This window comes from Gossypium raimondii, chromosome 9 (assembly GCF_025698545.1).
Source record: "Gossypium raimondii isolate GPD5lz chromosome 9, ASM2569854v1, whole genome shotgun sequence".
Lineage (NCBI taxonomy): Eukaryota > Viridiplantae > Streptophyta > Magnoliopsida > Malvales > Malvaceae > Gossypium > Gossypium raimondii.
The window spans coordinates 49,885,595-49,900,475 of record NC_068573.1 but is presented as its reverse complement, the minus strand read 5'-3'; the positions used below and the strand labels follow the sequence as shown (position 1 = coordinate 49,900,475).

At 35.6% G+C, this 14,881-nt stretch overlaps 2 protein-coding genes and 1 pseudogene across 2 annotated transcripts; 2 read left to right on the top strand and 1 right to left on the bottom strand.

The window, feature by feature from the left end:
• Positions 1–505: 505 nt before the first annotated feature.
• LOC105800856 (uncharacterized) lies at positions 506–1,076 on the bottom strand. The gene is made up of 2 exons (XM_012632216.2): positions 827–1,076; positions 506–749 (listed from the first exon to the last, which is right to left on the bottom strand). Exons 1-2 carry the CDS (start codon positions 1,074–1,076, stop codon positions 532–534), a joined length of 468 nt encoding a protein of 155 aa, XP_012487670.1. The 3' UTR covers positions 506–531.
• A 1,184-nt stretch (positions 1,077–2,260) lies between these two features.
• Positions 2,261–3,976, top strand: LOC105800857 (blue copper protein-like; annotated as a pseudogene).
• A 346-nt stretch (positions 3,977–4,322) lies between these two features.
• On the top strand, positions 4,323–14,397 carry LOC105800855 (peptide methionine sulfoxide reductase). Its single transcript, XM_012632215.2, has 2 exons — positions 4,323–4,855; positions 13,928–14,397. Exons 1-2 carry the CDS (start codon positions 4,493–4,495, stop codon positions 14,177–14,179), a joined length of 615 nt encoding a protein of 204 aa, XP_012487669.1. The 5' UTR covers positions 4,323–4,492; the 3' UTR covers positions 14,180–14,397.
• Positions 14,398–14,881: the final 484 nt, after the last annotated feature.

Here is a 14,881-nt window from a genome sequence, read left to right as displayed (position 1 = left end):
TGACTATATTGAGCAGTTGAGCTTAAAATTGATACTAAAAATTATGATATTTGGATTTTTTATGTAAAAGTTTTCATTGCAAAAGACTTAACTTGTTCTTTACAATTATTTACTTGAAGAAAATATTCATTTTAAAATTTCTCATGTTATCTATACATAAGTTTTTATCATAAATATTATTTAAATCAATATCATTAAACATGAAGTAACAACATTTAAGAGAATGCTTGATGTGCTTTAAAAAAAAGGGAAGCTTGATCTATCCAAAGAATAAATGAGTTAAATTAACTCATTTGAAACAATTAATCCAATCAACAATATCAATTTGTAATTCTTGTACAACTTGATTTAACTTAAAATTTTAAGTTAAAATTTTCATTTGGAAGATGCAATCAAATTCTTATTATATTCACAAACTAGAATATAGAGGAAAAGAAATTCCTCAAATCTGAAAAGAGTGTCCTTCCAATTACCATGAACAATATCTAAAACAAGAGAATGGAATTATTGTTGGTGGCTTGTGGAAATGAATTAAATGAGAAGGGAATCAAAGAATTGAGGGTAGGAGAAGTGCAGTTTCCTTGAAGGTTTGTTAGGTTTAGGATGTTTAGTGGAGTCGACGTCTCCCACTTCCGCAATTGGCAAAAACCCTGTTTGAGTTCCGTCACTATCATTGTCTATGTCTCCATCTATAGTCAAGCCGTCGATTCTGGCTGCTACCGTCTCCACTTTCGTTCCCACTTCCACATCTGCATTAATCATTTCAAAACATTAATTGTACTTATACTTGAAGAATATATATATATATTCCCAGCCCAAAGGATACCTGGATTGGAAAAGAACCAGAGGATCAAGGCACAAACAAGCAGCACCAAAGGAATTATATGTACAGCATTCTCTGCAAACCTAGCCCTTGACTTCTCTTTCTTATTAGCCATCTCTACACTGGGATCATATACGGGCAGTTCGTTACTGTCGTCCACCGATGATGACATTCTCAGCCCCGTAATACTCCCCGCCTTCGGGGATGAATAATACCCATCCGTAACTCTGCTCCAGCTTGATGATCTATACATTATGTTTTTCTTTTTCTTCTGCTATGAAATTAATTAACAAAACAATGTTTTTTATGTAATTTATTTTTCTAAGAGAACAAGAGTCTGGTAGATTGCCGGATTCTAATTGTGGATAATAATACAACTTTGTCATTGTTATCAGATTTAAGATCCGATTATTTTGGCTTATTCCTTGCTAGCTATTTTAGACTTTGTCAACCTTTTCTCTTTCTTTTTCTTTTTTATCTGTAAGATTTTCTTTGTTAGTTTTTAATATATACGTTTAATCAATTGAAATTGAAATGAATTTCTATTAGAGATAAAATAAACCATCTTTAATAATATAAATAAATTGATAGACCATCTATGATCTATGTATGAAGATAGCTAGCTTTAGTCAAGTTATGAGAGGATTATTATTTTTTAATCTTATTAGATATTAATAGTGTTTATATTTTATTTTAAGCATGTGTGTATCACTATTATAACATTAATCTTATCTTGCTAGTTTTTATATTTTACGCATGTATAGAGCGGAGGAAATTAGCAAGTCAAATAAATGGCATCCAAAATGAAAGGAAAACGCTTTGCTATGCCTTACGGGCTGATAGCTTGTAAAGTTGGTGAGGAGTGATTGAGGGTGAAGTTTGTTGGTGAGGCAGATAAACGCACCTCAGCTCCAATACCCTTCCTGTTGACATGCATGAAAGATGAGGCAATTGAATTGCTTGTATGACCTTATAACTCTTTATGGTATAAAACTCCATCTGCAACAGGAAAAAAAAGAAAAACCTTGGTGTTAACCAATTGATTCAGCCTCACAACTCAAATCATCACAACAAATTTAGGATTTGAGCTTAATCAATGTAATTGCTACAAGAGCTAGTGGTTTAACAGTAGAGCAACCATATTCAATAAAATTCAAAGGGAATTTGTTCAACTGAAATTCACCACCATTTGTCCTATTTAATGTAACCCCCACCAAATTTCAACCACTTGTTAAAAAACAATGGAAATGGAAAGTTCCAAAACAACCACATATGTTACTTCTTCACTCAATGTTCATCAATAAATTAATCAATTTAATATACTATGACCCAACAAACATGGTCATATGCAGCTATAAAGTTAGGTCATCTAATCATAAGCAATCTTGAGGTATATATATGATGCGCAATTTTTTCATCTCAAAAGTATAAGTTAATCTCTCATTAATGGTCATGACTAAGCTTATTCTGCTTTGTTTTCTATCTATTTTCTGCTTTGCGTTAACAAGTCATGCCGCTACATACGTGGTTGGGGACACATCCGGTTGGGACATAAGTTCTGATATCGATTCATGGGCTAGTAGCAAGACATTTAATGTTGGTGATGTTCTATGTAAGTGGTTTCTTTCTGCATTCTTCTTTTCATTCTTTTGCCTCCTATAATAATTTTTTTAACACATGCCTAGTATAAGATTTAAGTATGAGGGTTGAGAATATTGGTGTATATTTAATACTAGATTTGTTTAAGAGTCTAGTTATTCACCCAAATTTAGAGGTTAATCCAATATTTGAGAGAATTTAAATAAAATTATTTGATTTGAAAAATGTGTTTAGACAAAACAATTTGCTTCGCTTAAAATTTGAATTTGGCTTGAATTGTAATGTTCAAGGCTCGTGTCCACTTACTTCATCTTTTAATTTTATTAAATATTTTTATTTGTATATATTATATAATTTATATCATATGTAAATTAAATATATAATACTATAATTTAAATAATGAGAAATATTTTTAATAAAATAATATCTATAAGATTATTGAATATTATATAAAATAACATATTTTTATAATAATTTTTTAAATACTCAAGCTTAATCAATTTATGTTTTTCGTTTATAAATAAGAACGAGTTTTAATTAGAAAAATAAGAAATAATTTGAAAATTTTTTAAAACTCATATTTTAGTAAGAACAAGCTTTGACAATTATTAACGATGTACATAAAATCCGACTTCAACTAATTAAACTCATAGACATTTCTATTTGACACAATTTTCTTCCAATTTTTTTTTTTTTGGTTTGTGTTACTTGTAGTGTTCCAATACTCATCATCTCACAGTGTAAATGAGGTGAGAAAAGAAAGTTTCGAAACATGCAGCACGACAAATATATTGAGAAAGTTTTCCAATGTGAAATACGACAGTTATATTGTCAAATAGTGGCATCAGATATTTTGTTTGTGGCAACAAGTTGCATTGTTTAGGAGGCATGAAGCTTAAAGTAGATGTAGATGAGAAATCAAGTAGTGCTGGTGCTCCTCAAGCACAGTCTGAAGGAGCTGCTACCCACTTCGACTGGGCATATCAATGGTGGATTTCAATCTCAGCTAATAGCCTTCATATGTTTGACTGCTGCAATGCTACTTGAAATTAATGTTGGTCTATAGCTCAGCATGCACCAGTGGCGGAGCTACTAAGAGACTCGAGGGGCCGTGGCCTCCCTAAAATGGTAGATTTTTAATTTAGGCCTTTTATAATTTATAAAATTTTAAATTAATAACGATAAAATTATACTTTAACCCCTAAAATGATAAAAAATTAATTTAACTTTTTAAAAATATAAAAATATAAACTATTAAAATGATAAAATTACATTTTTACTATCATAAGAATATAAATTTAATTTCGGCCCAAAAAGAAATTTCTAGCTCCACCACTAACTTTAGGCATCACACAGTTTTAAGTAAAATTATGCGAATTTTTAATATTGTAATTTATACCCTTGTTATGCATGCCAAATACACCTTCCTTTCCTTAGGTTGCTGGTGGGAGTCGTGATTTCTAATTAAAAGAGAATTTTTAACAGTTTTAAAAGAGAGTTGAAATTTTCAAAAAAAAAAATCTTATGTGAATTGTGTGATTCTATAAATTTTGTGCAACAAGTGATAGGCCAGTTTGCTTAATAAGATTTGGTTTTAGCATTATCGTAATTAAGTTTCTTACGTGACTCTTATCTTTTATGTATTCTCGAATTTATCCTATGTATTAACATTTTTTTATAATAAAAAAGAAAGCTAATATAATCATCCCAACTTTTTTTCTTTTACTAGTCAAAACAATTGTGCTAGTCAAGAGTAGATCTAATTACACCATTTGGAAAAAGATAACTGATTTAGTTATTAAAATTATATAAATTAAATAATTAATTACAAATCCCCATTTTGTCACCATAGTATGGTTTTGTTTTAAATAAAAGAAAAGTGCAAAATAAGAAAGAATCCCAAAAATAGCAAAACAAAGTTGCTGTTGTTGAATTCAATACTCAACTCTAACTCAAATAAACCCGTAACGTCAATGCTAATTGCTTCGAGGCCAAACGCTCGCCAATTCTTCTTCCCTCATCTCTAAACTTTTTTTTTCTTTCTCTCCAACTTTCCTTTGGTGACCCGCCATGAACATCCTCAAAAACCTCGGCTTTGGGGCCAACAACAAGCCAACCGCTTCAATGGATAATTGCGCCATCGCTCAGGGTCCTGAAGACGACGTCCCGCCTCCTGGTCAACAGTTTGCTCAGTTCGGTGCGGGCTGCTTTTGGGGCGTTGAACTGGCTTTCCAGAGAGTTTCGGGGATCACCAAAACTGAAGTTGGGTATTCCCAAGGGTTCATGCATAATCCGAGTTATGAAGACGTGTGTTCGGGGACTACCAACCACAGTGAAGTCGTGAGGGTTCAGTATGACCCTAATGAGTGTAGCTATGACACTTTGCTTCATGTCTTTTGGGCTCGCCATGATCCTACTACCCTCAACCGCCAGGTGGGTTTCTATGAAAATTTATAGCTTTTAAGGGTTGTTTAGAGCTGGGTTTGCATGATAAGGCTTCTTTTTCATCATCCATTCATTTAGCTCGTTAAATTTTCCATTTTAGTGGTGTTTTATGTGGGTGGATCCATCCGTAATCTTGGGAGTTTTTAGAGGTGGATTTTGTGCTTGACCATCGCAATTGTGAATTATCTTAATTTTCAGGTAATTTTGGGGTTCTGTCATCTATGACTAAGTGGGGAGAAAAAAATTGGGGGGTGGGGTGGGAATGCTGCTGGTTTGTGTGTTACTGATTTCCTTGCCTAAGCGAATTTGATTGTCAAAGTTCCCATCTAGTTTATGCGATTTTGAGGAGTTGTCTTCCTTGCTTTAGCCTTTTCTGTCTTGTAATATGTCTTTGTTTTGCTCATCCTTTTGAAAGGGGAATGAGTAGTGTAACATCTCTCCCTGCAAAAGAGTTTTTTTTCTTCTTTAATTGATAGTTGGGAATTATAAGTTGTGCATGCTACTTCAGTGGTGGTCATCATTTCTGAAGTTACAAGTATTTTCTTTAAACCAGTGAAATTTGGAGGTTTTGAAATGTGTCAGGGTGTAACAATGAAATAGCAGATGTGGAATTCTTATCATGATATATTGTTTCTTTTTTCTGGCATGTTGCTTGATATAAGGCTTATTTGATTGCAGCTCATGATCAATATGATCTTTTGTTGGATAACTTGAGATTTGTTTTCTTGTAATTTCAACTCCACTCGATCTGGGGTCGACTGCTTGTTTTCCTTAATAGATAATATTGGATTCTCCAAGAATAGGCTAAGCAGGCGTGTTTCGTGAAGTAGAAAGTGAAAGAAAATAGAAACCAAGAAAATTGGAGAATGGTGAGGACTGATATTTGAGATTCCTTGCTTTCTGTGATACAGCTCATTGATATTTATACAGACAAGTTGAGAATAACTATTTCTGTTAAGCTGACATCAGCTAAACCAGCAAATCAACTAACTATCAACTTCTCCACTACTAATTCTTAGCTGACTCAACTGACATAACTAACATGCCAACTGCTTATAGTCTAACATTCCCCCATCACCTAAAAAAATCCGACAGAAACCAAATCAATTGCCACTTGCTTCTCTGTCAATTTCTTCTAAAGATCAGACTCCAAGTTTCTTGCTAAGTAAGCAAACGCTCCAACTGCTAGGGGTTTTGTTATAAGCTACCTGTTCTTCACCTTCACCTGGTACATAGTTCATTTCAGGCTTCCCCTCAGCAACTCTTTCATGAACAAAATACACCTGTAACTCCTCATGCTTTGATCTATGCTTCGATCTAGCATGGAGACTAGGATTCCATTTCCTTGACTTGGCAACAAGCTCATATAGCGAGGATGGAATCCAAATAAGTTCAGAAAAAGACATTGGCAACACTCCTATATTCGGCCTCTGAAGTTGAGAGAGCTACCAATGGTGGTTTCTTGGATCTCCAGGATATAGGATTTGCTCCCAAAAACACAACCCATCCTGATGTAGACCTTCGATCTTCAAGACTGCCTCCCAATCTGCATCAGAGTATGCTTGCACTCTTTGCCGCTCAGCTGATTGAAATAAAACCCCATGATCAATTGTACCTTGCAGGTAGTGTGGAACTCTTTTAACAGCAACCCAGTGAGACTTTTCTAGGGTGACTTAGATACTGGCTCACTTTATTAACAGCAAAAGTGATGTCCGGTCGAGTTGAGCACAAATACTGAAGCTTTCCCACAATGCTTTGATAAAATGATGGATCTTCCGGTAGTTCTCCACCCTCAGCAACAAGTTTAGTTGTGCTCACCATGGGAGTAGGTGCAGGCCTATAGTTCTCTATTCCTGCAACCTTAAGTAGTTCGCAAATATATTTCCTTTGGCTTCACAAAGCTTTCTCATCAACTACTTTTGCTTCCACTCCAAGGTAGTAGTTTAGATCTCCAAGGTCTTTCAGTAGCTGCATAACTATCTAGTCAACATCACTTTGGGCATCACCTGTGAGCACAATATCATCTACATAGCACAGCAAAAACACCCTCCTTTGGTTATCACCTTTGATAAACAAAGCAAAATCAGTTTGGGGTGAATGAAAACCAAGCTGCTGAGTTCATCAAACCAGGCCCTGGGAGGCTAGGAGCTTGTTTGAGCCCTTATAGGGTCTTGTGTAACCTGCAACCTTCTCTCATGTGGAACTTACTTGCTCAAACCCAGAGGGATGAGCCATGTAGACTTCTTCTTTAAGTGTGCCATTCAAGAAGGTGATGTTAATATCTAGCTGCCTTAACCTTCACTTGAATGTCATAGCAAGAGTTAAAACAACTTGCACTGTCCAATCCTTAACAACAGGACTGAAGTTCTCTTTATATCACAACCTGCTGTTTGGGAATACCCCTTTGCCACCAATTGTGCCTTATAATGAGCTATGGTTCCACTTGGATTCTTCTTTAGTTTGAACAACCATTTGCAACCCACTGCTCAATTCCCTTCAGGTAATGGTTGAATGGTCCATGTTTGTTGCTGTGTAAAGCTACCATTTCTTGTTCCACTGCAGCTTTCACTGTGAATGTTGCATTGCTTCTTCAACAGATGTTGGTTCTTGATAAGTGTGGTCCACATGATAAACTTTTGGTTTGAATATTCCTGCCTTTGATTGAGTAATCATTGAATATTGATTACTCACATGACCGGGACTAGGAACAGCATCATGCAAAAACGATGCACCAGTAGGAATGTCCTCAACCTATGGAGGAATGTCATTTTGTATTGAAGCTTTAACTTGCGAGGAAGCTAATGTCTCATGTGTAGGATCATCATACACAGGATTCTTAGCTTGTAGAGAGACTGAGGGAGAAGAAAAACTTGCTTCCTGTGATGTTGCTTGTAAAGCTGAAGATGCTGTTGATTGAAAAACAGTAGGAGCAACAACAATAATTTCTGGAAATACATAGCCTGAATCAGTCGATGAAGTTTCAACTATAGATTTTCCCCCTTTTTGCTTACAAGGAAACTGTCCATCAAACAAAACATGCCAAGAGGTGAACAATCTTCCATTGGCATCCAAACATCTATAGCCCTCATGAATGGTAATGTGGTTTAGGGGAGAAAATAACAGCAATTAAAGAATTAAGGCTGCACAAACAAATAGGAAAGGAGATGGAATTCTAGAAAACTCAGGCTTATGGAAAATCTCTAGTTAATTCAAAGAAAATAATAAGAATAACACTAATGACGGTAAAATCTACAACTTATTTATATAGGTTATAGGCTTCTTTCTTGCAAGTAAAGTTACTAGGCTTTCTTACTAGTAAAGTTTTATTCCTAGCCCTAGCTTTAAACTCTAAAGATAACTAATAACTCTAGCTGCCTATAATATATCTAGTGGTTAAAATAAATATTATGAAATAAAACTGAAGTAATACAATATTATAATATAAATGAAAGCTCTTGGATCATTCTCCCTGGCTTGGAAAATCGACTTCGGTAAGAAACACTTCCACCACTCCAGTTTCTAGTTCAAGAATTCCATTGGCTGATTCAACAGTAAGATCTTTCAAAGAGCGTACTTCTCCCCAAGGGATATCTACTTCCATATCGTGAACGTTGATATCATTACCTTCCCTATCTTTAACCACAGGTTTCTTACATGGCACCTCATATTGTGGAACACACTGTATATTAATATATTCAATAGTAATACAGAGGACATGTTCTTGCACAGGGATGGCGTCAGGGTGGTAGGCAGGGTCCCTCCCCCCCATCCCTCCAAAAAGAAATTGTAAATTATCAATTTAGTCCCTTGAAATTTTTAAATTTATAAGTTAGTTTAATGGTAAAAATACACTTTGGCCTCCCCAAAGATGGAAAAAATTCAATTTAATCCCTTCAAAATTCTAAACTAATAAGCTTGTACAAAGAAAAAATTGTCAAAGGATACGCCACTAAAACAAGCAGCAAATAGATCAGAAACCAATGATGCTGCAGGAATATCATTAAGAGAAACACTTCTATTACCCACTTCAATTCCATAACCTTTATCAGTCTTACCAAGACTTTCTTCTTTGATTTCAAATCAGTAATAAAAGGTCTCCACCATACCTGCAACAAATAGGACCACTATAGAATTATTACCAATAGTTTCAGCTTTTGGATATTCTTTAAACCAGACCCTAAGTTGGTTTTATCACTCTCAGCAATTCGAGGTAGTTCCATTGGACTGGTATAGTCAGGTTGAACCTCGAATCTGTTTGATCACCACCATAAGCAAGAGTTCCTTGAGAAACATCTTTATTGTCACTAGTATTCTGAGGACATGTACTATCAACCTCCATTTAACTCTTTGTAATTAAAATTTCTTTTGAAACCTGTTTTGGACTTGCAACATTCTCCAAGCCAATATCGGTTTTGTATTCATGTTTCAAAGAATTAGCTCTCTGAACGAAGGCTGTAACCACAAGAGGTCAGTTGCTTTCCACACTATTTTCATGTTCCTGTGCACCAGCTTCAGTAATATATACCTTTTGTTTCTTTCTTCTTTCGGAACATCACAAGCTACAGCTGTTTTTCCACGAGCTGGTGTGCTGACAGCTGATTCTCCATCTAAATTGTTCTTTTTTACCTCAACCAATGTCTTGTTTGACATATAAGCAGTAGGAGTATTCCTGCTCTCGCACCCTGCATGTTTGCCATCTTTAGTTTCTGTCGAGCAGGTCCCAAAGAAATTTACGGCATTGAAAGTAGTTGTTACAACAATTGAATGTTGTTTTGCAATGTCTACTCGTCTACCCACTGTACTCATTATCTGCATATATGCTCTTGGCATTTCTAACAACTCATAAAGGCCATCTATAGTCTTAAAAGTTGTTTCAGAGAAAAAACAAACTAGTCCAAGATGTTCAAACAAATAATTTTTGTTATGATGCCAAGGAAAACAGTCATGCGAAATTATCAACAAAAGTCCTCATTTGTACCTATTTCATGAATTTCATCCGCTAGCAACTGACTTTCTATAGAAACCACTAGAACTCGATTTTCTGCAACAACTTCCATGTTTATTGCAGGTAGTTTTTCTTCAAAAGACTGCATCACCTTTACACTATGACTTGCCTTCAAACTTTCCAGCTTTATTTTTCTGAGGAAAAATAAAACTTTCCAGTTTTTTCTTGAGTTCAGCATTGAATTCTCCCTCAGCAAAATCTGTTTCCGTTGTAGAAACTGAAACTCTTTTTACTTCAGAACTATCACTTGCCTTTGTTTCCCTTTAGATATCTAAGAGATTTTCGACTTGCCTCCAATCCTCACCTTTTTCTAAAGATGTGTTTATCATTGTATGAGCCACCAATGACTCTTCATTAACCGTATAAACATCAATTGTTTCACTTTCTTTAAGGATATTCATCATAGATGGGTTCCAACATATCATAATCTTGCTCTTCCACATGCATCTTTCTGTAAAAGTTAGCAACTTCTACATTAATACCCTCATTTAATTCAAGGGCATGCACCAACCGCTCTTTCAATCCACCTCGTACCGTACAATCTGCAGGTCCAACATCCAAGGGGTTTTCTTCCTGACCAAGATCAGATTTATTAGTGAGACTACCTTCCAGTATATCTAATTGTGGGCACCTTCACTCCATCTGGGCTCGCACTTGTTCTTGTTGCCACCAAGCGTAAATGGCATGCTTCAATTCTTCAGTTGCACGTCATAGCATAGCCAATTTTGTTTCTTGACACTGATTTTGTCTTCCTCAACTACTAACGTGTCCGACCATGGCTTAATAGGAAACCCTAATATAAACACTCGAATCTAATTAGGCTTTGCTTACCAAAATTGATGTGGTTCGAGGGAGAAAACAACAACATTTAAGGCTGAACAAACTGTAGGAAATCAATCTAGGCATGTAATTAGTTGTATCACGCTGTGTAGTTGATTCTTAGGAGATTAGTTACCTAAAATATTGATATTCTATATTAGTTAAGATTTTGTATTATAGATCCTAATTATAGGAGCCTATCGAGGCCATGTGTATATGTGTATATATTGGCATTCAACTTCACGTAAATAATAATAAGCATTTTTCACAATTCTCACAAAACTTCACAAACGAATAGGAAAGATGGAACTCTAGAAAACTTAGGGTTATAGAAAATCTCTAGTTTTTCTATTAATTCAAATAAAATAATAAGAATAATGATAATGGTTGTACAACTACAACCTACAACTTATCTATATAAGTTTTCTTTCTTGCAAGTAAAGTTACTAGTCTTTCTTGTAAACAAAGTTTTATTCCTAGCCCTAGGCTCTAGCTTTATACCCTAAAAATAACTAATAACCCTAGCTATCTATAATATATCTAGTACTTAGAATAAATATTATGAAATAAAACTGAAGTTATACAATATTATAATATAAATAAAAGCTCCTGCATCAAATGGGGCTATAACCTAGGAATATATAGGGTGATGATCTGTATAGGAGCTTGTATCTATTGAAGGGATGCTGATATGGAAAATAGAGGCACCCAAAAATCCTGAGGTGAGCATAATCAGGCTTAGAATTATACAGCTTTTCATGTGGTGTGAGACCATCTAGAGCTTTAGTAGGCAATCGGTTGATGAGAAGAGAAGCCTGTGCTAAGTGTGTAAGGCCAACTTCAACAATTTTCCGCTGCTTACGTTCTACAGCTCCATTTTGTTCAGAGGAATATTGGCAGGTTACTTGATGTTTAATTCCAAAAGAAGCCAAGACACTAGTAAAACCTCTAAAATCACCACCCCAATCTGACTGCAGCTCAAGGATTTTAGTGCCAAAATGAAGTTCAGCTGCTTGTTTAAAGTGAAGAAATGCTGCGTTAGCTCCAGGTGTTTGCTTCTACATATAAATCCTAGTTGGAGTGGGCACTATACATTGTAGATGAATGACCAAGGGCAATTTATGACTTTTTCCTATATAACAAGCTATGCACGATGACTGATGTATTCTTAGATCTAGGTAGGACTAGATTTCAAGATTGAAAAGTTTTCATCATAACATCATGAGATGGATGCCCAAGCTGAAAGTGCTACATCTCATAGGACCCTTCAACTGATTGTGACTTATTCTCAGTGGAAGAACTTGACAGAAAATAGCTCACATCATCTCCTTTCAGCTGGTAAAGACCATCTCGTTGGACTCCTTGCATCACTACCTCCTTAGTGATTGAGTCCTTCACATAGCAGTGAGTAGAATGAAATTCAAAAAACACACTGTTATCTTTTGCAAATTGGGAAAAAGATTGCAAATTCTTTGTGATTGCAAGTGTGTACAATATATTATTTAGTTGCAGCTGTTTGTTCTTAGACATAAAAAAGTTATGCCCATTTTGAGATATATATTTAAACCAGAGTCATCACCAACCACTACTTTGTTTGTACAATATGGAGTGGAATGTTGCAACTTTGTCAAATCATTGGTCAGATGGTTAGATGCACCAGAATTGGGGTTCCAGGCACCATTTCTCACAACTGAAGGAGTAGCAATTAATCCTTCATAGTTGTTGTAGAAGCATCAAACTTCACTAGTGCAGTAGAATTAGATCCCAGGACTAGATATTGTTCATCTCTCACACTGCCATTTAGAACACAAGAATTGGAAGTCATATTCATGTGACAATCACCATTGTTGTGAGGACCTGCATTAGAAACAAAACCTGCAGCACCACCAAGCGAAGGATCAAACCTTTAGCAACAATTTTGAGCCAAATGTCCCATCTTTCCACATAGCTGAAATTGGGGCCTTGCATTAAAATTGAACCTTCCTCTTGTTCTTCCTGTAAAGAATGGTGTTCTTGGTCGATATTGATAGCGCACACCAGTGTACAGCAATTGAGGACCGCTGTTGACCACCATTATCAATTTAAGTTGGAATCTGATGCACCATATTCGCACTAAATTGTGTAGACATGTGAGATGAAAATTTTCTATTTTCCATATCCAGCAAAATGGAAGACATGGCCTCAGCATCATATGATTGTCTGCTTGTGGTGATTATAGCTATAACAGATTGATAATCTGGTGACAAACCATTTAAAATGGATGAAATGTGCTCAGTTTCTGTAATCTTTTCTCCACAAACATCAAGATTATCACAAATGATCTTGATATTCCTGAGATAATCACGCATACATTGCTCTCTTTTTCTTTGAGCATGGAGCGGACATCTGAGATTGATGATTTTTGTGGTGGATTTTGATGAAAACAGTTGAAGAATTGTAGACCAGATATCAGCAGATGTTTCACAAGCTACTAGAGTATATCAGAACTTACTACAGATGGAAGCAATGAAGCAAGATTGCTATCTTGCTGATTGTAGGTGACTCGATCTCATTCTTGACACGCTCACTGGGTGCACTGACTGTGAACTCTGGAGGAATAGTCTTTGCGCCATCAAGATAGTTTTCAAGTCCATGACTGCTTTCTGTTAGGTACACTTGTTTTTTCATAAAGGAAAATTAATCTCTCCAAGTTGAATGTTCACCCTTTTATTGGTGAAGCTCCCCTCCAATTCTGTTGCATCTTGTCTGACCATGGCTGCATTGATGAGCTGGATCTGCATGCAAAAGAGCTATTTTTGCTAGAAAACAAGCTCTGATATCATGTTGGATTCTTCCAGAATAGGTTAAGCAGGTGTGTTTGGTGAAGTAGAAAGTAAAAGAAAATAGAAACCAAGAAAATCGGAGAATGATGAGAACTGATATTTGACATCCCTTCCTTTCTGTGATAACTCATTGATATTTATACACACACAAGTTGAGAATAACTATTTCTGTTAAGCCAACATCAGCTAACCCAGCTAACCAACTGCTTATTGTCTAACACAGCTCATGATCAATATGATCATTGTTGGATAACTTGAACTCCACTCGCTCTGGGGTCTGCTACTCGTTTACCTTAATGCTAATTGTGTTGTTAATATATCATGAGAAAAGCTTGTCCTGGGCGATCAATCAATTTGATTCAACATAGTCTTGATTAGTTTTGGCATTGTGATAGGCTGTGAATCCTTTGGCAGGGTAATGATGTGGGGACACAGTACAGATCTGGGATTTACTTTTACAGCCCAGAGCAGGAGAAGGCAGCAGTGGAATCCATGGAAAAACAGCAGAAACTCCTCAACAGAAGGATTGTTACTGAAATTCTGCCGGCCAGGAAATTCTATAGAGCAGAGGAATATCACCAGCAGTACCTTGCAAAGGGAGGTCGTTTTGGTTGTAAACAATCTGCTGAGAAAGGATGCAATGATCCTATCCGATGCTATGGCTAAGTTGCCACTTTTTCTGTATGAACTTCTGCTTTTGTCTATGGAATTTTAATGCCTTGTGTTATCTATGTAGTTACTGAAGGTGGTGGACTTGTAATTATTCATAATTCCAAGGCAGACCGATATCTATGTTTTGTATATCTACATTCAAATATGGCGATCATGTATTAATATTGAAATATTACATACCATTATGGTGGAGGATGTTTCCTTTTCTTCCATTTTTTTTTTCTGTATAATATAAAACCAACGAAGTCACTTAAAGGCTAGAGACAATAAATAGGATGATTACTGCATTTTCATCAAAAAGTTCACAAACCTTTGCTTTGACGGTCAAGTATCATTAGGTTGATGAAGAGCTGTATGTGTTATTCTCACTTGAAGCTCAGTCTCAGACTGATGGGATCACGAAAGCAGTCCACCCCTAAATGTGAATACAACAAAAACCATGACAGTAGCCGCTGAAAACCAAATCAAACTCATTATACTACTGTCTAAATTTACTCCATTATCAGATTAATTTTTTCTAAAAATATTTGTGGATTTGGGTGAATTAATTAAATGTGTAATTTTTCCTTAAATAAATTAAATAGAGACATTTAAAATAGATGAATGATTTTTAAATTAAAAAGAAGCAGCAGCGGCAGCATGCACCACCATAAAACACTAACCTGTGTGGTATGAAACGATGAACCAAGATCATAT

Excerpts from the sequence above, each read along its gene's own strand:
- LOC105800855 (XM_012632215.2), top strand. The coding sequence starts at position 4,493 with ATGAACATCCTCAAAAACCTCGGCTTTGGGGCCAACAACAAGCCAACC. Across the intron at positions 4,856-13,927 it reads CTACTACCCTCAACCGCCAG|GGTAATGATGTGGGGACACA; the intron begins GTGGGTTTCTAT and ends ATCCTTTGGCAG.
- LOC105800856 (XM_012632216.2), bottom strand. The coding sequence starts at position 1,076 with ATGTATAGATCATCAAGCTGGAGCAGAGTTACGGATGGGTATTATTCA. Across the intron at positions 750-826 it reads CTGGTTCTTTTCCAATCCAG|ATGTGGAAGTGGGAACGAAA; the intron begins GTATCCTTTGGG and ends TGATTAATGCAG.